The sequence below is a fragment of the Suricata suricatta genome, chromosome 13 (genome assembly GCF_006229205.1).
Source record: "Suricata suricatta isolate VVHF042 chromosome 13, meerkat_22Aug2017_6uvM2_HiC, whole genome shotgun sequence".
Taxonomy (NCBI): domain Eukaryota; kingdom Metazoa; phylum Chordata; class Mammalia; order Carnivora; family Herpestidae; genus Suricata; species Suricata suricatta.
Window position 1 is genome coordinate 4,313,185 of NC_043712.1, and position 22,047 is coordinate 4,335,231.

At 56.9% G+C, this 22,047-nt stretch overlaps 1 protein-coding gene across 3 annotated transcripts in view; it reads left to right on the forward strand.

Moving 5' to 3' along the window:
* Positions 1-22,047, forward strand: part of RAPGEF1 (Rap guanine nucleotide exchange factor 1) — a 107,756-nt gene that overhangs the window by 57,157 nt on the left and 28,552 nt on the right. For 2 of the 3 annotated variants that reach the window (XM_029920918.1, XM_029920920.1), the window contains exons 6-11: positions 8,942-9,030; positions 9,712-9,864; positions 10,568-10,691; positions 11,102-11,285; positions 12,804-13,310; positions 17,924-18,123. In XM_029920918.1, the coding sequence (XP_029776778.1) occupies positions 8,942-9,030; positions 9,712-9,864; positions 10,568-10,691; positions 11,102-11,285; positions 12,804-13,310; positions 17,924-18,123 (1,257 nt within the window). Of the gene's footprint in view, positions 1-8,941; positions 9,031-9,711; positions 9,865-10,567; positions 10,692-11,101; positions 11,286-12,803; positions 13,311-17,923; positions 18,124-20,346; positions 20,506-22,047 lie in introns of all 3 variants that reach the window. The other variant, XM_029920919.1, reaches the window with a different exon arrangement.

The window sequence follows — 22,047 nt, forward strand, 5'->3', positions numbered from 1 at the left end:
TAAATGCACTTTGCCCAGAACAGAGACTCTCTAGGTGATGACTTCTATGAATCCAGTTTTGTTCCGTGCATTCAGGATTCCTTTCTCGAGAGCCTCCTCGAATGCCAGCCAGGGTCATAGGCCGGGACGTGCAGGACGGAGCTGGCACAGCCCCTGACCGCCAGCTTAGCGCCCGCGGAGGGACGAGGACAGAGAGCTGGTCATTCCGTCAGCAGGATGAGGTCTGGCGTCACAGAAGAAAGTGGCACGGGGCCCCACGTGGTCGGGTGTCGAGTGTTCCCAGTTTCGAGGTGGTCAGAGACTTGCCCTCAGGGAGAGACAGGCCGCAGGCCTGTCCCTGGAACCATCTGGAGTTGGGACCAGTTGAGGCAGCAGGGACTGTCCGAACACCGAACCGCTGGCCTTTTGTTGAGATGTCACGGGAGCAGCCGCCGCCGCCATTTGGTCCCTCCCAGGGCTCGCGAGGACTCCGGTGGGGGCGGTCACCCCCTCACAGGTGTGGGGACAGGCTCAGGCAGCCCAGTGGTCAGCAGCAAGGTCATGGCCCCCATCCTGCTGGGGCCTGCTGGACCCAGACCCCGTGCACTTCCTGTCACCCTGGGCTGGCCTCCTCCCATGTGAGGGAGACACAGCTGAGCCCAGGGACCGCCCGCGCTCCCCCCTCCCTGCCAGCGGCCCCCCGCCTCTCTCCTGTCCCCGTCAGGCTGAGAACACCGCACAAGCCTGGGGGGTGGGACTGGGGGGTGGGACGCGAGAGGGATGGAGCCGCGCGGAGCCGTGAGGACGGCGTCGCCCCGCTCGGAGCGGAGAGGGTGGCACGTGCCTTTACCTGACTCACCGTCTTCCCAGTAACTCCTTCGTTGTTCAGTGGAATTCTGGTTTTGAAGGGCTGAAGAAGTATTTTGTGTTTTTTTAATTTTTATTGTCTTTAACATTTATTTATTTTTGAGAGACAGAGTGTGAGCAGGGGAGGGCAGAGAGAGGGGGAGACACAGAATCGGAAGCAGGCTCCAGGCTCCGCCAGCTGTCACAACCCAGAGCCTGATGCGGGGCTCGAACTCACGAACCGCGAGCTCATGACCTGAGCTGACTTCGGTGCCCCTGAAGTATTTTAAAACAGGATTACTCTCCTTCTGTGCCTGAATAGGGGTAGCACCATTTATTGTCAAAAGCCCTGTGCAGATGCCACCTGCTAGCCCTGTAACCTGGGGCCAGTGACTTGTGGGAGTTTCAGGAGGAGTTTTAAATGCTTACCCTGAGGAACTGGAGAAAGGCTCGGTAAGATGGTGTGCATGAAGCACCTGGCGAGTAAGTGCCGGGTGCCCGTGGATGGCCGCCCGCAGCCCGGCCCTTCATAGCCGTTATTCCGCTAAACCGAAGAGCCTGTCCAGCAAAGCAGGTTTAATTTGGGAATTGCAGAGAATTGCAACTCACATGTGAGCCAGGGCAAGTCCAACAAAGGACAGAGGATTCTTTCGTGAGGAGGACGCCGGAAGGGGCTGTCCTGACCCGGGGACTGGCGGGAGCTCAGGGTGGGCGGCTTCTACCTGGCCTGGGGTGGCGGGTCTCTCGTGGGGCGCAGGGCCCGTCCTTCCTGCTGGGGAGGCCTCTGCTGGGCTCTCTAAGCCATGATTAATTACCCCCGGAACCGCTGTCAGTGGTGCAGGTCCCTTCGTGACCTCCCAGGCCCACTTTTAGTGAGCTTTCCCTGTGTCAGTTTTCACTTACAATAGGAATGTTTTGTAGGAAATGTTTTGTCTGACTGTATCAGTTAGGATTACGTTTGACTGCAAGAAAATTCAAAATAATACTGGCTTTTAAAAGACAGAACGTTATTTCTCCTTCATGTCTAAGATGCCCACAGATGGGCAGTCTGAGGCTAATGACGTTTTCACAGAATGGTCAGGCGGGGGTCTTCTCCCAACATGCTTTGCTACCATCCTTAGTTAGCACATGGATCCCCCCTCATGGTCCAGAATGACTGCTCAGTCTCCGTCCATCATGACTGCATTCCAGTCAGCGAGGAGGAAGAGGGAATAGGAAGAAGGTGTGCCTTCTCCGTTTCAGAATGCTTCCTCAGAGGCCTCACAGAACCCACTCACACTTCATTGATCAGAACTTGGTCACGTGCCCAGCCGAAACTCTGTTAACGAGGAAAAACCAGTCATGGGGCCCCTGGCGGTCCCTGCTGCACCGACATCTGGGAGAAGCCGTCTCTTTCATTCCTCGGTCAGCCGATTTCTAAATGTTTTGGTGAAAACTTTCAAACATTTGCAAAGAAAACAGCAGTATAATGAAGCCCCATCGCATGGCTCCGCGGTTGTCTGCTCTCGGCCTGTCTTGTTTCTTCTGTTCCTCTCCGCCTGCTCCCCAGGACCGCAGACATCCCATCCCTCCTTCTAGAAGGCCTGGACACAGAGCTCGAGGGCCCAGGAGGAAATACTCAAAGCCTCTCAGGCTGCCTCCCTTCTCTGGTCTCTGTTTCATGGTCTTCGTTGTCCGCCTGATTACTTATTTATTTTTATTATTTATTTATTTATTTATTTCTACAAAGAATTCTCACCTCCAGGGCCTTACAGAAAGCAAGCCCTGGGCGGGATGTGGGCGCAGGCAGGTGTGGTTTTCTGTTCTCAAACAGCCCGGGGGCCAAAGAAAGCCCGTACACTTCTCAGTCATTAGCGTGGTCTGAAGGTCCCTCTTCTCTGTGTGTTTGTCCTTGCAACTCACTGTGTTTTTAGGAAGGGTCAGCGCTGCTGCAGGTCTCCCACGTTCTGGGTCGTGCTGACATCGGAGCAGTGTTTTCTAGTGTGTTCCTCTCTCCTTGAATTTCCTGTGAAACTAGAGGCTGAATCGGATTCAGGTTTTTGCATTTCAAATGCCCCCTCGGTGCCGCCCTGCACCTCCATCAAGAGGTACCTTTCCCTTTTTTGTTGGTTTTGTTTTTAATTTTATTTTAAGTTTATTTATCTATTTTTGAGGGAGAGAGAATGAGCGTGAGTAGGGAAGGAGCAGAGAGAGACGATCTGAAGCAGGCTCAGCAGAGAGCTCTGACACGGGGCTTAATCTCATGAACCGTGAGATCACGACCTGAGCCTGTCAGATTCAGCCGGCAGAGCCGCCCCGGCGTCCTCCTTCTCTGACATTAGTCCGTCTGTGACTTTGCCTGGATCCGCTCACTGATCGGGACTCCCTCACTGTTCGTGCCCTTCCCCCACTGCTCGCCAGCTCACGGCTGTCCCGAGTGACCGTTCTGAGGGGAGAGGCAGGGTCCGGGCTTAATCCTTCCTTTATCCGCCAGCTTTCAGAATAACACGTGCTTCCTAGCACCCTCTACCACGACCAGTGGGTTGAACTTTTTAAAATACCATTTTGAACTCATGGATTCACAGGTGCTGGCTGTGCCCCCGTCCCCCACGCTCGTCACTCTGCCCATCTTTGCCACTGCAGAGTTCCCTGTGACACGACCCTAGAAGTCTTTGATGGTTTTCGCCATAGTTGTCCTGGTGTGAAAATCGGTTCCGGGCTTTTATCGTCTGATCGTTGTTTTGTTCGGGGTGGCGGGGGTGGTGATAAACAGCCTTAGTGAGCTGTACAAAATATATGCAGTGATTTTTTTTTTTTTACTGTATTCACAGACGCGTACAGCCATCACCACGGTCCATTTAGAACATTCCCACCACCTTCAGAAAGTAACTGTCTGCCCTTTGTGTTCTCCCCTCCCCCCATTTCTTTCCCTTCCCCCCACCAGCCTTAGGCAGCCTGACGTCTATAGATTTGCATATTCTAGACATTTCATCTAAAAGGAGTCGTGTACTCTGTGGCCTTTTGTGACCAGCTCCGGTCACTTCGTATAACGGTTTCAGAGTTCACGCGTGCTATAGCATGTTATCGGTGCATCCTTTCTTTTTATTGCCGAGTAATACTCCACCGTGTGGATATACCACGTTACGTTGTTTTCTTGCGGACACTTGGACATCTGAGTTCCCGCCTTTTAAAGGCGCCTCTGCGTAGTGTGCTGTGCACACTCCCGCACACATCTCTCTTGGTGGTGCACGCGGGAGCACGGTTCCTGGGCCGCACAGGAGCTCTGGGCTCCATCTGGTGCTTTCTAAAGCAGCTCTGTCACTTTGCATCCTCACCTGCGGTGGTGCGGCCTTCGGCCCCTCCGGCTTCTCCACTCCCCCCTTCCCGCCGGTTCCTTCTCGGTGGGCGTGGCGTGGTTTCGATGCGCATTTCCCGGAGGCCGCTTCACGGGCGGCCTCTCTGTGTGCTTACTGGCCGTGTGTGTATCTCCGGAAAATGTCTGTCTGCGCCCTTTGCGTGTGTTTTAATGGGGTTTTCTTTCTATTACTGAGCTCCGAGGCACCGTGTAGGTTTCTCACCACAGAACTGGAACCGGCCAGTTTAAGGAGCCCCGGTTCCCGTCGCTGGGCGGCGGCGCTTAGAGACCACGCCGAGGGCTGGCGTCCTCGTCGCTGCCGGGGGGCCACGCGGTTAGTTTCTCGCAGACAGAGCCGCCTCCGGACTCTCTGCTAGCGCCCCCAGTGCGCGGCCAGCGCCACCGGGCTTTCCACTTAACCTCGTCAGACTCGTGTCTGAATTTCTTTCCTCCCACACTGAACCTGAGGCCTCCGGCTGTCGTGCCTTCAGTCCGTTTGAGGACAGACAGGCAGGGTCTTGTGGCTGGAGTGACAGCCCGCTGTTCACGGTGCTCACTACGCAGGGCAGGGGGCCACTTCCTCTGCTCCGTGGCTGCCTCACCCCTCACTCTTTGTGTGGGGAGGCCCCTTCTTGTCACCCCAAAAATGCTAGAAACCCCCCCCCCCGTGACTTCATTCTGACGCTTCGGTACGGGAAGCTCCCCACTGGTGGCCTGTACCCAGTGTCCTTAGCAAAGGACTAGCTGATCCGGACAGGGGCTCTGTCATGGCCTGAACCCAGCGGCCTCGCGGGGCCAGAAAGTGACCGAGGTTGCACAGCGAGGGCCCGGGCTGAGGCGGGAGCAGGAGTGGCGGACCCTGCTCGGGGGACGGTGCGCTTCTCAGTTCAGGCGTGTGAGCCCGGCCGCGACGTGGTGGCCGTGTGGCGGGGGCGGCATGGCAGCCGGGCTCAGGAGCACTGCCCACCGGCGCAGCTCGTAGGGAGCCCTTGCCTGGTGCGGCCCGTGTGCTCTCTGCCGGGCACGGGCTCCGTCCTAGCGCCAGGGAGCAGGCGGGAGCCCCACGGCTCCTACTGTGACTCGTTGAAGGGCATTTAAGATAGGAGCATCTCTGTGATCGTTCTCAGTAGGAATAAACCAAGCACAGAAATGAAGTATTACACCCTTAGAAAGTGCTTTTCCCCATCCCCTTTGGCTTTTTGAAGATTGCTTCTCAGGGAACTGGTGGTCGTCTGGTTCACCTCGCCGGCTGTGGACCCCATCTGGTGTCATGCTCCTCAGTCTTTTCACCCCTGCCTCGAGAGGGCTGGGAAGTCTGACCTCCCTCCTGGAAACGCTGCCTTTAGTGGGAGTCGGGCTCTCGCCCACTACAGACCGTCAGCCGGGGGAGGTCAGGGTTGTTGGCGGAGCAGCCAGATGTGCGCACCTTCCAGAGGCTCCCTTCCGTCTGCCCGCTGGGCCGGAAGGCTGGTAGGGGTGGGAAAGCTGCCTGCCCCTTTGACGCCCTCCGCGCGCCACGGCCGGCACGCCGGCGGAAGCGGGAGTCACTGCGATCATGCCGTTGTCTTGGAGTTGTGTGCCTGCCGTTCCGCCACTCCCTGCGCCATTGCCCAGCTTCCTCTCCAGAGAGATGGCATTCTAATTATAATTGCTCATGAATCAAGGAAAAATTAGTGAAATTTCTCTCTATGTCAGCAGATGCAAGAACGCATACTTCTGTCTGTTCTTCCGTCCTGCTGGTGGAAGAGAGTGAATGTGAATGTGGCGTTTCCGGGACGCGTTGGTCGGGCCCTCTGACCCCTCTGATACAGCGATGCTCATCCGTGTGGCCCGCTGGCCCGCTGCCTCTCCCACCTCCCACCACCTGCTCTCTCTCCTAAGCCTGTCATCTGTCTCCCGTTTTTCTGTCTCAGCCTGTCCATGATCACCAGCCAGGCAGCTAGTCTCTAAATGTCCGTGAGATTTTAGTTAACTTCTAAGTTGTGAGGACAGGAACATATGAACATTCTCCTTTCTTTGACTCGTACTTGACTCTTAGGGATCTCACTTCGCTGTGTGTCTCCAAGAATAGGCACCGGCTGTCCTGCAGGGGGGGGGAGGGGGATGCTCATTCCGGATGTACTGAGCAGGCCTTTGGTTGTATTTTCTCTTTTTAATTAGCGTTTCAGAAGTAATTCATAAAGTTCATTGTAGAAAATTTACAAAACTCAAACAAAAGCAAGAAAATTAGGGGTGTTTCGTAGCCATACTTTTTTTGTAGACATGTATTCTTGTTTCCATTACAAAGAACTTTTTTTAATGTTTTTTTATTTTAGAGAGATAGAGCATGAGCTGGTGAGAGGCTGAGAGAGAGGGAACCCACAAACTGTGAGATCAGGACCTGAGCCAAAGTCGGATGCTTAACCAACTGAGCCACCCAGGGGCCCCTTCTGGTTTCCATTTTCTTTCCAAAGCATACTGCATGTAAGCCGGTGTACCCCCTGGAGCTGCTTTCCACCTGACAGTGTATGCTGTTTTCTTTCCATTTCCTCATATATTCTCATGAGTTTTTTATTGGCAATGTAATGGCCTGTTGTTTGATGCTATCATAAATTACATAATCTGTGTCTAGTATTACTGCTTATTTATGGAGCATTGAGTGGTCCAGTTTGATCTATTACATATAATGCTGTGATGACCATTCTTTGCAGCTTATTTTTTGCATATATCCATGACATTTTCCTTGGGTGAAATTTTTTTTTAATGTTTATTTTTGAGAGAGAGAGAGAGACAGAGTATGACTGGGGGAGGAGCAGAGACAGAGGGAGACTCCAGGCTCTGAGCTGTCAGCACAGAGCCCGACGCAGGGCTTGAGCCCAGGAGCCGTGAGTTGATGACCTGAGCCGAATCAGATGCTCAACCGACCGAGCCCCCCTGACGCCCCTCCTTGGGCTAAATTCTTATAAAAAGAATAGAGATTTAATTTTGACACCTACTGACAAATCATCCTCTAAAAAGGTTGTTCTCAAAGCACTACTCCGCCCACCGTGTCTGGAAGGTTCTGTTTTATTACCATCAAACCTAGAGAGTCTCTGATGATTACTGAATACTGATGTTTACGTTTGTGAGTTTCCTCTTTGGTCTTAGTTTTGGTGTGTTCTCCTTTCTCTAGTTTCATGTTTCTGAAAGAACCCTTGCTCTAGAGAGGGTACTAACCCTGCCGTAGCACGTGTGCTGTGATTCCAGTGTGCAGCGTTTTGAGTTTGGAGAGGCTTTCCAGCCTCACTTAGGGGCATGTTGATGTTGCTCACTTAGGCCCGTTGCCGCCGCCTCTGTAACCGTAGAAATGGGTATTCACGCTGAAGGACTGAACTACCCCCTGCCCGCCCCCAGACACAAGCAGGTCTTACCCAGATGTCCACCAAGAGGAGAATGGATAGAGAAATGTAGGTTTGTGCACACACTGGACTATAACTCAGCAGCAGGAAGGAACAAATTACTCGTGCGCACAAAATCCTGGATGGTGAGACTGAGCAGCAGAAGAGGAGCGGAACAGAGACAGAGCAGGGTGGGTCAGTGGGTGCCCGGAGCTGTGGGTGCTGGGGAAGGAGGAGGGGCTGGCAAGGGGAGCAGAAGTAGGAGAAGCCACGGGGCCGAGGGCGGCTCAACTGCGAGCCGACAAGAAACCATCGGGCTGGCTTTTACGGCATGTGAGGTAGAAACCCACAAAGCTGCTCAGAAAAGGTGGATGCGCGGGGCGCCTGGGCGGCTCAGTCAGTTAAGCGTCAGACGTCGGCTCAGGTCACAAATTTGTGGTTTGTGGGTTTGAGCCCCGCATCGGGCTCTGTGCTGACAGCTCGGGGTCTGGAGCTGCTTCAGAGTCTGTGTTTCCCCCCTCCCTGTGCTCCTCCCCTGCTCACACTCTGTCTCTCTCTCTCTCTTTCAAAACTAAATAAAGATTTTTAAATAATTTTTTTAAAGAAGATGGATGCAAGAGACTGCATACTGTAACGGTCCCATCTATTTCAAGTTCTGGGAAATGTAATCTACGAAATAGAAGTAAAACCACGGTTGGGGTGGAGCAGAGGCGCTGGGGAGAAGGGCGGAAATGTTCAGTATTTTTTGAGTGGTGCTTACATGGGTATTTGTGATTGTCAGACCCCATCAGACTGGGGGAAATTGCATTCTAATTGAGAAAAAAAACCCAAAAACAAGTAGGCCCTGATCTTTTCTTTTTCTGTTTAAAAAATACATTTTCCAAAGTCATGTCTCTGCCGGGTGGTAGGCCGATAACTGTCCGTCGACCGAGATGCCAGCCAGTCATGTCGCACCAGCTGCCGCCGCGCCCAGGGCGGCCTCGCCCTCCCCACCCCGGAGGCTCGCTCCGTGGCGTAGGCAGCACCCTGCACGTTATATGATGTAACTGAATGGCCTTCAGGAACTAAAGAGTGGTTCTCCCCCAACACACTGGCCAGGAGTCTGTTCCTCTGGAATGTAATTTCTGTATTAAACTTAGTCATTTTGAGACAGCAGGCTTTGTCATTTCCCCCTGCCAGGAGGAAGTACCTTTATGTATCTTGAAACTTCTCAACACGCTCTGAAGGTACTTTTGGAGGGCAGGGGACATTTCGGGAAGTTGTGCAGATTGTCTGAATCACACAGCCCTGGGTTCACAGTGTGTGGGGATCCATAGGCACAGAGAGAGGCTGGGCGGACGACAAACAGCTGACCCACCTCGTGGTAAGGACCGAGCGGCGAGGGGCTGCCGTAGCGCCTCATGGCTTCTCTCTTGTGTGGGCACAGGAGCTGGTCAGACTTACCATCGAGAAGCAGGGGCATCCGTCTCCAACCAGCCCAGTGAAACCCAGTTCCCCAGCCTGCAGACCCGACGGGTGAGTTCTGACTAAACCCTCCAGCCACTGGTCCCTCGGACCTCCCCTTGAGAGAGAACGGGAGCCCCATCAGGCAGGCTGCTGGAGGCCTGTGTTCCTGTTTCAGCGACAGCCGGCTGGGGCCTGTATTGCTTTAAAGCGTGTCCAGCTCGCCCACCGTTTGAAGTAGTGCCTGATCTCAGGGTTAGCAGTCAGTGTGACTCGTTCTCAGGATGCCACGTGAGCGTGCCCATGACCCACACCTGAGCCACTTCCCTTCATCATTGCAGAGAACTTGGAAGACTTGGGTTTTGGGGTTTTGGCTTGAGAACATTGAGCTTCATCAAGAAGGTAAACTGAGGGGACAGTTTTAAGGCCTTTGCAACCATTTCTGCTACAAGCCCCTAGTAAAAATAGAAAACATAATAATGAGGAGCATTTAGGGAGCCTTTAGATCATGTCTTCTGAGGTTTTCTCTTACAAACAGGGAAACTGAGATGCAGTCGGGAGCCTTGGCCAAACCCCTGATCAAACCAGACCTGAAACCCCACCTGGCCCTGGAGCTCCAGACGTAATGTCCAGGGCTCCTGCTCCTTGGCCCGGCGCCCCGCCTCAGTCCCATGCCCTGGTCACACCCTGCCCCTCCCGGACCTGCGTGTGCCCTGTAACCACCTGTAATCCCGGGTTCTTCTCACCCTCCAGCCAGTCTGAGGTCCCCCTGACAGACCGGGAGATGGAGATTCTGAACAAGACAAGTGGCCTGTCCCAGTCGGCTGAGCTGCCTCCAGACTCCACGGATGAAGAGGTCGCGCCCCCCAAGCCCCCCTTACCTGGCATCCGGGTGGTTGATAATAGGTAATTTTTTATTTTTCTGGCACTCTCTTCTATTTATGGTATAATCTGGTGAATGAACGGGTAGATGAACCAAACGGGAGACGGTGCCATTAGGGTAAGAGCTCGGGACCCAGCCCCTCACTCTTCAGGAGCCTCAGCATCGTGCGCGTTCCTGGGAAGGACCAACTGCGGAGGACGAGAGCCCGGCCCCGGCGCCTGCCCTGGCCGCACGCTCCCGGGAGCTCCCAGGGGCCTGCCTCTTAGCCTTCGTCAACATATTCCAGAAGGAGAAGAAAAGATGGTTCTTATTCTCGGTTTTGGGCATTAATAGGTTTTCTTTTGGCATCAGTGGAGTGGGGCAGGAATTGAAAGTGTGAAAAGTAGGTGTGAAGTGTCTGATAATGAGAGAATCCCGCATTCTTACCCTGATTCCTTTTTACTTTATTTTAATTTGTTTTAATGTTTGTTTATTTTGAGAGAGAGAGCATGCAAGTGAGGGAGGTGCAGAGAGAGGGAGGGAGACACAGGATCTGAAGCAGCTCCAGGCTCTGAGCTGTCAGCACAGAGCCCGACGTGGGGCTCCAGCTCACAATCGAGAGATCGTGCCCTGAGCCAAAGTCAGATGCCTAACCGATTGAGTCACCCAGGCGCACCCCCCCCATTCCTTTTTAAAGAGCTTCTATTTTGGTTATTTGGTTTGATAGGATTTCTTAATCTGTTTCAGTCCTCCACCGGCATTGCCACCGAAGAAAAGACAGTCCGCTCCATCCCCGACCCGAGTGGCTGTCGTGGCCCCCATGAGTCGGGCCACCAGTGGTTCCAGTTTGCCCGTTGGAATTAATAGGCAGGTAATGTCGCCCCGTCTGGAAAGGCAGAGGAGGCTCTGGGTATGCAGATTTGGCCCCTGCAGCGAATTCGGCCCCTGGCAGTGGGAGGACCACTCCTTCTCTGCCCCGGACCACAGGACGTGGTGGAAGTCCCCACGGGGGGCGGGAGGCTGGAGCTGAGGAGTGTCTCCTGAGGACCCTGAGCCTGGCCCCGGGTCCCTCGCTGGCCACGCGCTCCCGGCACTCGTAAAGGCCCCTTTCTCAGAAATCACAGACGTGCCTTGTTAGTGCCTAACATCAGAGACGGGCCTTTCCAGCCGGGTTCTGAGCTTGGCGGTCTCCTTCTCCAAGCCGCGTGCTGATTCCTCTCCCCTGGCCTCCGCCACCATTTCTCAGCAGTGACTGGGGCCTGGGTTCGTTTCTCGCACCAGGACTTTGACGTGGACTGTCACACGCAGAGGCGGCTGTCGGGCGGCAGCCACTCGTACGGCGGGGAGTCGCCGCGCCTGTCCCCCTGCAGCAGCATGGGCAAGCTCAGCAAGTCGGACGAGCAGCTGTCCTCCCTGGACAGGGACAGCGGGCAGTGCTCCCGGAACACAAGCTGTGAAACACTAGGTGGGCCTGGCGTCTCTGTCCCCTCTCCTGTCTTGTCGCCCCTTGGTGGCCACTCTGAGGTCATACGGCGATGCCAGGCGTTGGTCTTCGACCCTGATCTGTTTCTTCAGCTGCACGATGAGGACACCAATATCCGTCTGTCCCCAGGAGCTTGGGTTTAAGTGAAGTAACCGTGTGAACCCACATAGGAGAGTCTCAGATGGTGGCTGTCACTGTGGCTAATCTGTCAGTGTGGCCTTTGACTCCCATTGCCAAAGTTAGGAGCCATCTGTGCTCAGAGCTAGAGATGAAGGGGCGAGCCCCTGACGGCTTTGCACAGAGGGTAAGGGCAGATGAGCAGCCCGTGCTGACCTCCCGGTGGTGCTGAGCCCATGCCGCGGGGTCGGAGGAGAGTCTGAAAGGCAGCTTGGCGGGAGGTGACAAGAGCATGAAGCTGTTCGTGTCCCGTGAGCTGGACGTTTCACTTTGAGAGTTTACCTTAAGATAATCAGGAGTTTATAGCAAGATTTCTTCTTTTTTTTAATGTTTGTTTATTTTGAGAGAGAGAGAGAGCTCGAGTGGGGAAGGGGCAGAGAGAGGGAGAGAGAATCCCAAGCAGACTCTGAGCCATCAGCACAGAGCCCGATGCAGGGCTCGATCTCCGGAACCATGAGGTCATGACCCAAGCTGAAATCAAAAGTCAGACGCTTAACTCACAAAGCCATCCAGGTCCCTATAAGCAAGATTTACCTCACGACGATAATCCCAGTATCATTGGGAATAGTGGTAGACGGAAGCAATCCAACTACTCAGTGGTAGGAAATCTGATGAATTGTCCTACATCTGCTTGGTGGAGTGATATATCGCTTTGTGAAATCTGATTAATGGCCAAAATCCAAGACCACTGACATAGTATTTTCTCAGTTGGGTGTTAAAAAAAAAAAAAAAAAAACGAATCCTGGAGGGCAGAAAAAAGAATTTTAAGGAAATACATCAATTTGTAAGCAGATGATAGTCACGGGATTGTGGATGATTTTTATTTTCTTAATTTGGTTTCTTTTTTGCCACGTTTCCTACAGTGGTCACGCATTTTTCTTTTTCTTTTTTTTTTTTTTTTAACATTTTTATTTATTTTTGAGAGACAGAGCACGAGCACGGGAGGGAGACACAGAATCTGAAGCAGGCTCCAGGCTCCGAGCTGTCAGCACAGAGCCCGATGTGGGGCTCAAACCCAGCAACCATGAGATTGAGACCTGAGCCGAAGTCGGAGGCCCAATCGACTGAGCCCCTCAGGCACCCTGTTTTTTTCTTTTTCTTTTTTAAGTAAGAAATTCTGACGATACAGGAAAATATAAAGAACAGGGTCGCGAGCAGCCATATTCCCACTTGGTTTTACTTCTGTAAGCAGGGAGGAAAGCAAGGCACGCAAGACCAAGTGCAGAGACGCCACGGGGAAGAGCGGGGTCGGGCGGAGGGGAGGCTGGAGGTGGTTCTTCTCCGCGGGGCCTGCGGCTAATGTGCTCCCTGTTGCAAACGCAGATCACTATGACCCCGACTACGAATTCCTCCAGCAAGACCTCTCTAATGCAGACCAGATACCTCAGCAAGTGGCCTGTCACCTTAGCCCGTTGCCGGAGTCCTTGGGAGAGTCTGGGCCTCCGTTCCTCGGCCATCCCTTCCAGCCGCCTCCCGGTCCTGGCGTCTATCCGCCGCCCGAGGGGCCCCCAGCCGCAGGGCTGCAGACGGACACGCCGCCCGCGCTGCCCGAGAAGAAGCGCCGGAGCGCGGCCTCCCAGACGGCCGATGGCTCGGGCTGCAGGGCCTCCTACGAGCGCCACCCCTCGCAGTACGACAACATCTCCGAGGACGACCTCCAGAACCCGGCCGCCGCCCCGCCCGGCCCCTTCACGCCCTTTGCTGCTATTCTCCCCTTTCAGCAAGGAGGGTCCTCGGCCTCTGTCGAGTTTGTGGGCGATTTCACTGTTCCTGAACCATCGGGCGACCCCGAGAAACCACCGCCTCTACCGGAGAAGAAAAACAAGCACAGTAAGCTTCTGTCCCGCTTTGTCATCTAGAATGGGGGCATGTGTTACTGACGCGTTAGGCCGACATCAAACCAGTGGCCTCATAATTTCAGAAAAGATAGGGCCTGCGGCCTATGGACGCTTCCAGGGGCCTTGTCTTCTTGGTTTTAGAGCTCACCACGCCCCCAGCGGGGTTTTCTGAGGACACCCAAGAGCATGCACGGTTGATGTTTAGAGAGGTTTGGGGTACCCCCCCCCCCGTTTTCCATTTGCAGCCATGAAATGTCACGTGATGGCTTGGGATCGGAGGGCGCCTGGTTGCACTTGCTGAGGATGTTTCTTAGAGCACATATTTCTAATTATACGATGTTATTAGGGCCCAGGGATGGAGCTGAAATTTTAGACTTTTGTGTTTTCCACCTGTAAAGTTGCCATCAGATTCCTAAGCAGAGGTCTACTGGAGATTGGTTTTCTGTTAGTTCCCGTAGCGGCTCCCTGTCACCGAGTGCTCCGCCTTCCCCTTCTCCCGACTAAGGAGGCTCTGCTTGGCCCGTCTGGGCACTGGCTGCCACTGTTTGGACGTGTGTGTGCTCCCGAATTCCCCGGCCTCGGTCGAAGCATCCATCGGAGAACTTCCGCCAACTAGGACTTGAATCTCCCTTCCAAGTTCCCAGATGAGAGCATCTGATTGGCCCCAGCTAGAATGGGGCCCACTCTCAAAGAAGGGGAGACCTGGCCCGGTGAAACGCAGCAAGGATGGCCCTGAGGACAGCCGGATGGGCCTCAGTGCCCAGCTCCGTGCTGGGTGTCGTGCAGCTTGGGTCACAGCCTGGGTGGAATGGTCCCCCCGCTGGAGGGAGAGCTGCCTGTGCAGGGCCGATGATGTCCTTCCCGTCTGTCATCCCTCAGGAGGAGGCGGGGCACTGCTGGCGCGAGTCACCAGTGGCAGTGCCAGCAATGTCTCCCTCTACACAGGCGGGTGGCCCTTCCCCTCCACCCACCTTACCGTGACTTGAGCAGTGTGCCATCCTGGGCTCACACCTTTTCCTTCCCTTCCCCTTCCCTTTTGCTTCCTTTCCCTTTCCCCTCCCCCCATCCAAGCCCAGCACGCAGGGTAGGATTGCATCCGTGCCAACCACAGCACACGCATGGTGCCTGGCCGTGGGGCCAGGGCCTCGTCTCCTCACCTCTGAGAGCAGGCCAGGGCGTGCAGGGGCTGCAGGGAGGAGGAGGAGAGGGGGAGTCATGCCCTTGCCTTTCCAACAGCCTCAGGTCTCCGGTGACTGAAAATACCTTGTGGTAATTTAAATCTGTTTTTAGGCTTTATTTCTTCCATCAGTGTCTGTAGCACTTGTGCCTGCAAACCTTGAAAAACTACTAAGAGCTTAAGGGGTGGCATGCCCTGAGCTAAAGCTTCCCACACCTTCGTATTTAGTCCTTACACCTGGCCAGGCAGGGATATTGGTGCCCGTGTGGCAGATGAAGACACAGGAGCACGAGGGAACTAAGCCCTGCCGGGGTCTCCTGCGAGCAGGTGGCGATGTGGGCTTCCGAGCAGGCCTGGGTTTTCCCAGCGCGGCGTGCCGCCTCCCACACTAAGAAGGAAGGGGCCCGGCCCTCCTTTGCGGAGACCATACGGGTTTCAGTAGTGAGCCCCAGGCAACTGGGAGTCACTTTCGTGCCCTGTGCAAGGACCCCAAACTTGAGGCACAGCCTCGTCTCCAGGCCGCTTCTCCCCGCCTGAGGGGCCCGTGGGCTGGTCCAGGCTCTGCCCCCGGTGGAAAAGTTGCTTTGAGAGAAAGGAGACCGACGTCATCCCTCGTATGCGTAACGTTGGACAGGCTTGTACACACGCAGTCCTGGTGTCACGGTGTCCTCCTCCTTTGGATGGCACTGACGTCCTTAAGGTCCTCGGTCTTGCGCCCACAGGCTTCCTTACTGGTGCCCTGGGTGCCCGCAGGGAGTGCCAGCCTGTGGGCGTTCCCCACGATGCCGCCCGCTCCTTCTCTGAGCCCTTGGGCTGCCTTTGAAACGGACCCCTCTTCTTATTCCTTGACAGTCGGGAGCCCCACTGCTCTGCTTTGCTTGGCTAGCCGGTCCCTGCAGGGACCCGTCAGTTCAGGTCTTCCTGAAGCTTCCCGTTTGAGTCCCTGCCAAAGAGGGTCGCGTGCCGTCTTTGTAGGGAGGACTCGTAGGCGTGCGGGGTCCCCTTCAGAGTCTTCTTCTGGGACGTTGGGGTGTCGGTGCCACGTGGAGGGAGAGCCTCACGGGCCGGGGGACTGTGAGCTGCACTCGCGGCAGCAGTGCCCTCTGGGCAAGGCTGCCTTGGCCTGCTCGCGTTTTACAGCCGCCCCCACCCGGTGCTTGTCGGCGCGAGGACCCTCATTCTGATTCTTTCAAGTAACGTAGGTGATGCTGAATCCCCCTTCAGTGCAGGACATCAGAACTCCCTAGAGAACCGCATTTCCTGTCCACTCTCAATGTAGAGGCTGTGTGAGGATACAGGATTGAGCCCTGAAAAATTGTCTTGGCCACTTTTTCTTGGGGTCTAGCACGTGCTCATGGCACCTGTGCCATGACCCAAGAGGACAGCGCCCAGCTCCAAACGGTGCCTCCGCTGGCGGCCCTGTGCCTGCCGCACACGCACCGGAGTCCTCTTGCCTCCGAACCCGGGCCCTTTTCCTTCCCAGCCGCCGTTGTCACCAGCCCCCCCCCCCCCCCCCCCCCCCCCCCCCCCCCCCCCCCCCCCCCCCCCCCCCCCCCCCCCCCCCCCCCCCCCCCCCCCCCCCCCCCCCCCCGGCGCATGCACCACGGACGCTGGTCGGCCCTCATTCCCGGCTCGTGAATCAAGGAGGCGTAAGCGCCTGCCCTTCCCCCAGGGGCCTGTTGGTGGCCACCGGGCAGTCCCTGCGCTCAGCTTCCTCCACTGCTGAGAGAGCGGGAAAGGCAGCACTGCCTCCCAGGCCAGCCTTGACCCAGACCTCTCCCTGGGGAGAGTCCAGTGCAAGTTCTAGTCCCAGAGAGATGGGGGTCAGAGAAGGCTTCATAAGAATGCCAGAAGGCTGGACACAGGCCTGCAGTGTCCCTCTCTCCGAACCTGTGGAGTCTCCAGAAGGACCTGGTTCTAGAGGTGGGGTGATCCGATCACCCCAAAAGTGAGGAGTGAGGCACACACCGATGCTCCCATGTGGGAGGCGGAGGCAAGATGGCGCCTTGGCGTTCCGCCCAAGCACATGACAAAGCACCCTCCCTTATATATGTACCGTACAGGCTACGCGGCCGCTCATGATTGGCTGACAGCAACAGGGCTAACCAATTTCATGGCTTTGCATTGGTCGTACACTTATGGCGGTATCGGGCTGGGAGGTGGGTACACCAGAGGCAGGCGGGCCATACTTTGTCATGTGCTTGGGCGGAACGCCAAGGCGCCATCTTGCCTCCGCCTCCCACACTCCCACACGAGGGCTGAGGACTTGGCGCCCGCCTCAGGAAGGGGTGCTTGCGAGGATGGGTCCCTGAGACGTCTCGCCTCCCCACGTGGTGCCCCTGCGCCGCCGGGAGGTGGCCCCTCGGCGCCAGGTGGCAGGTGGCAAGGGCTGGGGCTCCCGAAAAGATGTTTAGGGAGGAGGGGGTGCCCATGTTGGAATTCAAGCACGTCTTTTTTCGCCATTTGTGTCTCCCGAGGGCGTTCTGTAGCCTCTCAGCCGGAAGGGGAGGGTGGACCGTAGTGGCTCGCTCTTCTTGCTTCCCCAGTGGGTGCCGGACAAGACCCACCCCGGGGCCATCGCAGGTTCAGCGGGGCTCGTGGTAGGGGCAGAGGCCGTGTGCTGCACCCAGTCCGTCCTGCAGATATGCTGCGGCAGGGCTCCCGGCGGCTCAGGGCCTGCCCTCCGGGGGCTTCAGCTCTTGAGCGAGAGGCAGCAAATCCTGTTGCATCTGCCTTAAAAGTATATCCTGCATCAAAGCGCTCTCCCCACCCCCACCCCCACCGCAGTCCTCCACCTGAGCGGCCCCAGGGGTCCCGGGCCTGTTGTCTCTAGACAAAGCGGAGGTGAGGCCGGCAGGCCTGGAACAGAGCAAGCAGAGCAGAGCGCTCTGTTGGTTCTCGCCAGGCCAGTGGGGCGTCCTTGCCCCTTTCCGGCAGCCTCTCTGCTCATTGGACCCCCCCCCCCCCGCCCTGGCCCATCCTTGGCCTTGGCCTTTGCCGCCCGTAGGCTCAGTGCAGAAGTCCTTCTCGGGGGAGAGTAGGAATGGGGCCTGGAGACCCCCAGGCCTTGCCAGCAGGGAGGTGGGGGCCCTGATATGCTTTTTTAAAAAAGAGGATTTATTTCTTAGAGCGCAGCAACACCGAGCGGGAAGTAGTAGTTCAGGGGGTTCCTGCGCATCCCAGCCCCCATGAGCCTGGCCTCCCGCTGTCGCCGGTTCCACCAGGGCCCCACACGGCAGTCACCCAGCCTGCAGGGTTGTGCCAGTGTCAGGCTGAGCCTCAGTTTACGCAGGGCTCCCTCTTGTCTTGTTTTCGTAGCTTCTGACCTCTTATAGCGTCTGCCCTCCCCCTGGGGGGGGGTCTCCCTCGGCCCCCCCACTGCCCTGCGGCGTGCCCCTTCACCCCAGCCGGCCCTCTCTGTCTCGCAGTGCTGGCCTACATGCAGCTGCTGGAGGACTACTCGGAGCCGCAGCCGTCCATGTTCTACCAGACGCCGCAGAACGAGCACATCTACCAGCAGAAGAACAAGCTCCTCATGGAGGTGTACGGCTTCAACGACTCGTTCAGCTCCGAGGCCCCGCAGGAGCTGGCCCCGCCCCCCGCGCTGCCCCCCAAGCAGCGGCAGCTGGTAAGCCCCCCTCGGCTTCCGGGGTGCCATGCGCGCCGTCCACAGGTCGCTTTCACTTCCTCCTGACCGGCTCACCGGCAGCCGCCTCCGGCTCCCCGGCCTCCCTGCCCGGGAGGGGCGGGGGGTGGCGCCTTCCCTCCACGGCGGCCCCGCCGTCCGCAGAATGTCCGCTTTCTCTGCTGACCGTCTCTTGTATGTTTTCTCTCTTCTGTGGCTCCACTATAGACCTCCCAGAAAGGAGGGACTCCATCAAAGCACAGGGCACGGTCTGTGTACGGCCATCTGTGGGCTTGATTTACATAATGGCCTTGCTCCACAGACTGGCTGCCGCCCCACCCCGGCCAGGGATGGCCCCGTGGAAACAAGCTCTATTGAAGCACGACGGCCCTAAACAGAGCCGTTCTGTGTTCCCAGCACGCCACCCCTCCTCCCCCGAAAACCCTCACGTGTGAGGCGCCCCTGTGGGGGACGAAGCCCAGGCCGGCACAGGAGGCAGGCAGTCCGGCGTGGGCAGCACGTGAGGTTCCGGGCAGGACAGGGGCGTGCAAGCCCCGTCCTCCTGCTGCCGGTGTCCTGACCGCGTGGCGTGGACGACAGTCAGCTCGTAGAATCCAGCCGTGCTTTCCAGGAGGAGGGCACCTCGGAAGGAGGTTCTCGACTTGCTCAGAGCTGCACATGCCGCTCTGGTCACAGGCCCGCCAGGCTGCTGGTGTTTCCACCGCAGCGGTGACCGGCTAGCTGGCCATCTTTTGTCCATCGTGAGAGGACATGAAGGTGCTGCCCTGCCTTTGCTGGGAGGCAGCTGCTGACTGGACGACCAGGGTCCCCGGGTCACGCCCCGAGCCCCGCCCGCAGGGTCCCCAAGCCTGCGCTCAGTGCACACTGCGGCTGACCAGGCAGAGGCACGCCCAGCCTCCTGGGAGACAGCCTGGCCTCGCAGAGGAAGGGCACAGCCGCCTTGGGATCCAGGCCTGCCACCATCCAGCCACGTCTCATGACTTAGACTCGGGGTCTCAGTCCTTCACCCACCGTGCCCACCCCCACGAGCACCCGGGTATGCCCCAGCGTGAATCTAAGTTACTCGGAAAATGTTTCAGAAAGGGATCTTTACCATGGAAATAGGAATGCCTGCCCTGGGGACCCCCTAACCTAAAATGGTTGGTTGAGCAGCCCAACCAGATTTTGTGGAGCCCTGAGAGTCTCAGCCCCTCCTGCCGGCGTCCACAGGTGCCCCCGGTCCGCCCCTCCTGCTGACGTCCACAGGTGCCCCCGGGTCACCTCTCCTGCCGGCATCCACAGATGCCCCTTGGTTGCCCTCGGGCATCGTCCCTGTGCTGTGGAGCCCGCAGGCTTCACACAGATCCCTAGTGAGCACACTTGGAATTAGGCCATCTGGGCACACCCGCGGGGCCCCCCTGCCACGCTGGCCCGGCAGTGGCAAGGGCCCAGGAGACGGGCAGATGCTCCGCTGAACGCCTCCGTGTATCAGCACAGGGGCTTCTGTTTGGTTTCCCATGATCCTCTCCACAACCTCGGTCACCCCCCTGTTAAGTAAACAGAGGCTGAGAAAAACAGAGTGACTTAACTGGAGCCCACCCACTGCTAGAAGTAGAAGGTTCAGGGACCAAGCCCAACTCTGGCCGAAGCCAGACCACCACATGTGACGTGCCCTCTCTTGGTGCAGGTGCAGGGGCGATTTTACCAGCAGAAACAGTAGCGATAACTATACCCGTGAGCCCATGTATGGTGTGGCAGGCACGGTTCTGAGTGCCTTACACATACACGGCCCTAGACGGCATCGTCCCCACATTACAGATGATGAACCTGAGGCTCAGAGAGCTTTAAATGATGCCCAAGGCCAAGCAGGTCACGAACGGTGAGGCCCAGGTTCAGAGCCGGGCGACCTGGTCCCAGGAGTGCACGCACTCTGCTGGCGCATAAGAACTGCATGGGCTTCTTCTACCTTACAGCCACTTGCAGGGATGCCGCCTGTACAGAAGGTAGCTTTATCAGTCCATCACAGGGAGGTGAAGGAGGGCACCCTCTCTTCCAGGGGGACTTTGACTGGCATCTTTGACTCCTCAGCTGAGCCACGAAGCCATCCCTGGCCTGAATGTCCAGGCAGAGCTAGGGAGCAGCCCGTGAGGCTTCTCGTGTACCTGCCTGACCGTTCTCTGCTTTTCTCCCTCCTTCCCTGTCTTCTCTCTCGTCTCTTCTGCCCAGCAGGCCTCCTATGCTGCTTCTTCCTTCTCCTCTGTCTCCTACTGTGTCCAGCAAACTAAAGTGGCCTTCACCCCCGAGGACGGCAGTGCCACTCAGGGCATCAGTGTGTCCGTCTCTAACTCCTTTCTCAGCCGGCACGGCACCTTGCCTGTGCCCTCGGTGAGTCGCTCCCTGCTGCTCTTTGCTTGGAAACGTGAGTGCGATCTTCCACTTGTCACCTGCGCCCGCTGCTGTGTGTGCTACTGCCCGGGCCGGACTTTGTCCTCCTGCAGACCCTGCACTAGATGGGAAGGGGCGTGTGTGGTTGGTTCTCTGTGGCCTACAGACTGTGTGGAGTGTTGGGGTGGGCGACATGTGGGTAGGGGTCGGGAAACATTAGCAGCCCCACTCTGAGCCTCACCACTCAGGCATAAACCGGCAGAGGTGTTTTGGTCTTTTTATTTTGATCTCCCGTCGGGCCTTGTGTCAGCCCTGTGATCTGTCTTGAAGAAGAAACAGTCTTCCCACAGGAAGGAAGGCCAGGGAGAGCAGGCCTTACCAGGGCGTGCCAGGGCTTGGGTCTGAGTCCAGGAGCCCTGCCCGTTAACCTTTGCTGCGTAACAAACCGTTCCAAAACCCGGTAGCTTAAAATGGCAGTAACCACTTGTCATTGCTTAGGGCACAGGTCGGCAGGGTGCCTCCAGGAGGCTAGCCCGGGCTGGGTCCTATGGCCGCCGGTGGGGCTCCAGGAGAGCAAACAAGTGTGCAAGGTATCTTAAGGCCTAGGCTCGGGATCGGCACCCAGCACGTCCTGGCATTCTCTTGGTTGGATCACAGGGCTGGTCTGGATCTGGGGAGCCGGGAGGTAGACCCTGCCTCCTGCTGGGGGTGCTGCCTAGTCACATTGCAGAGGGACAGACGTGGGCATGGAGGAGAAGGGGTGCAGCCATTTCTGTAAACAGTTTACTTCTGAAGGTTAGGGGGCGCTCTCACTGAGGAGGCCTGGTGCCTCTCTGTTGTCTTTGGTTGGAATCTCCATCTGTCCAGAACCCAAACCGCTGTCGTCCCTTTCATTTGTTAAAAATGGGACTGAGCAGCAGGGACACAGCAGGATGGGGTTTCGTTTGGCTTCTCCCTGGAGTCAGTTTCTGCCTTTGGGTGATTTACTTCCCCTTCCTGGCCTCCAGTCCTTTCCACTGAGGCTATGCTTTTATCTGTCTCTTATTCTGTGACTGTAGGCATTACGTAAAATTATAGGAGACGGCCAGGCACAATGTACGCTTGGAAAGTTTACTGTCCATGCACTTGCTCTCAGAGTTCTGGCTCCTGGTCTCTGCTCTGTCCTGATTGTGTGCGTGAGAGCTTGGACGAATGCCTTAACCTAACGGCCAACCCCAATGGACTTCCTTTTCCCTCTAAAACCAGTGAGACTGACCTGGTGACTCTCAGAGAGAGGGTTCCCGGGGTGGTCTTGTCTGGGTTCCGTCTTCGGGAACCACCCACCCAGGGCCCAGGTCAAGACAGTCCTGCTTGCGGTGAAGCATGCACCGTTCCTTTGGGTGCTAGGGCCGAACTCTCTAGAGCCCTCCGCAGCCCTGTGCTTGCTCTAGAAGGCTCCGAGGCCCTCCCTCCCCGCCCCCCCCCCCGGCCCTGCCCTGGCACACAGACACCCTCTGTCTCCTCAGCGGGCACTCCGGCAAGCTCCTTTCACAGATCGTGCAA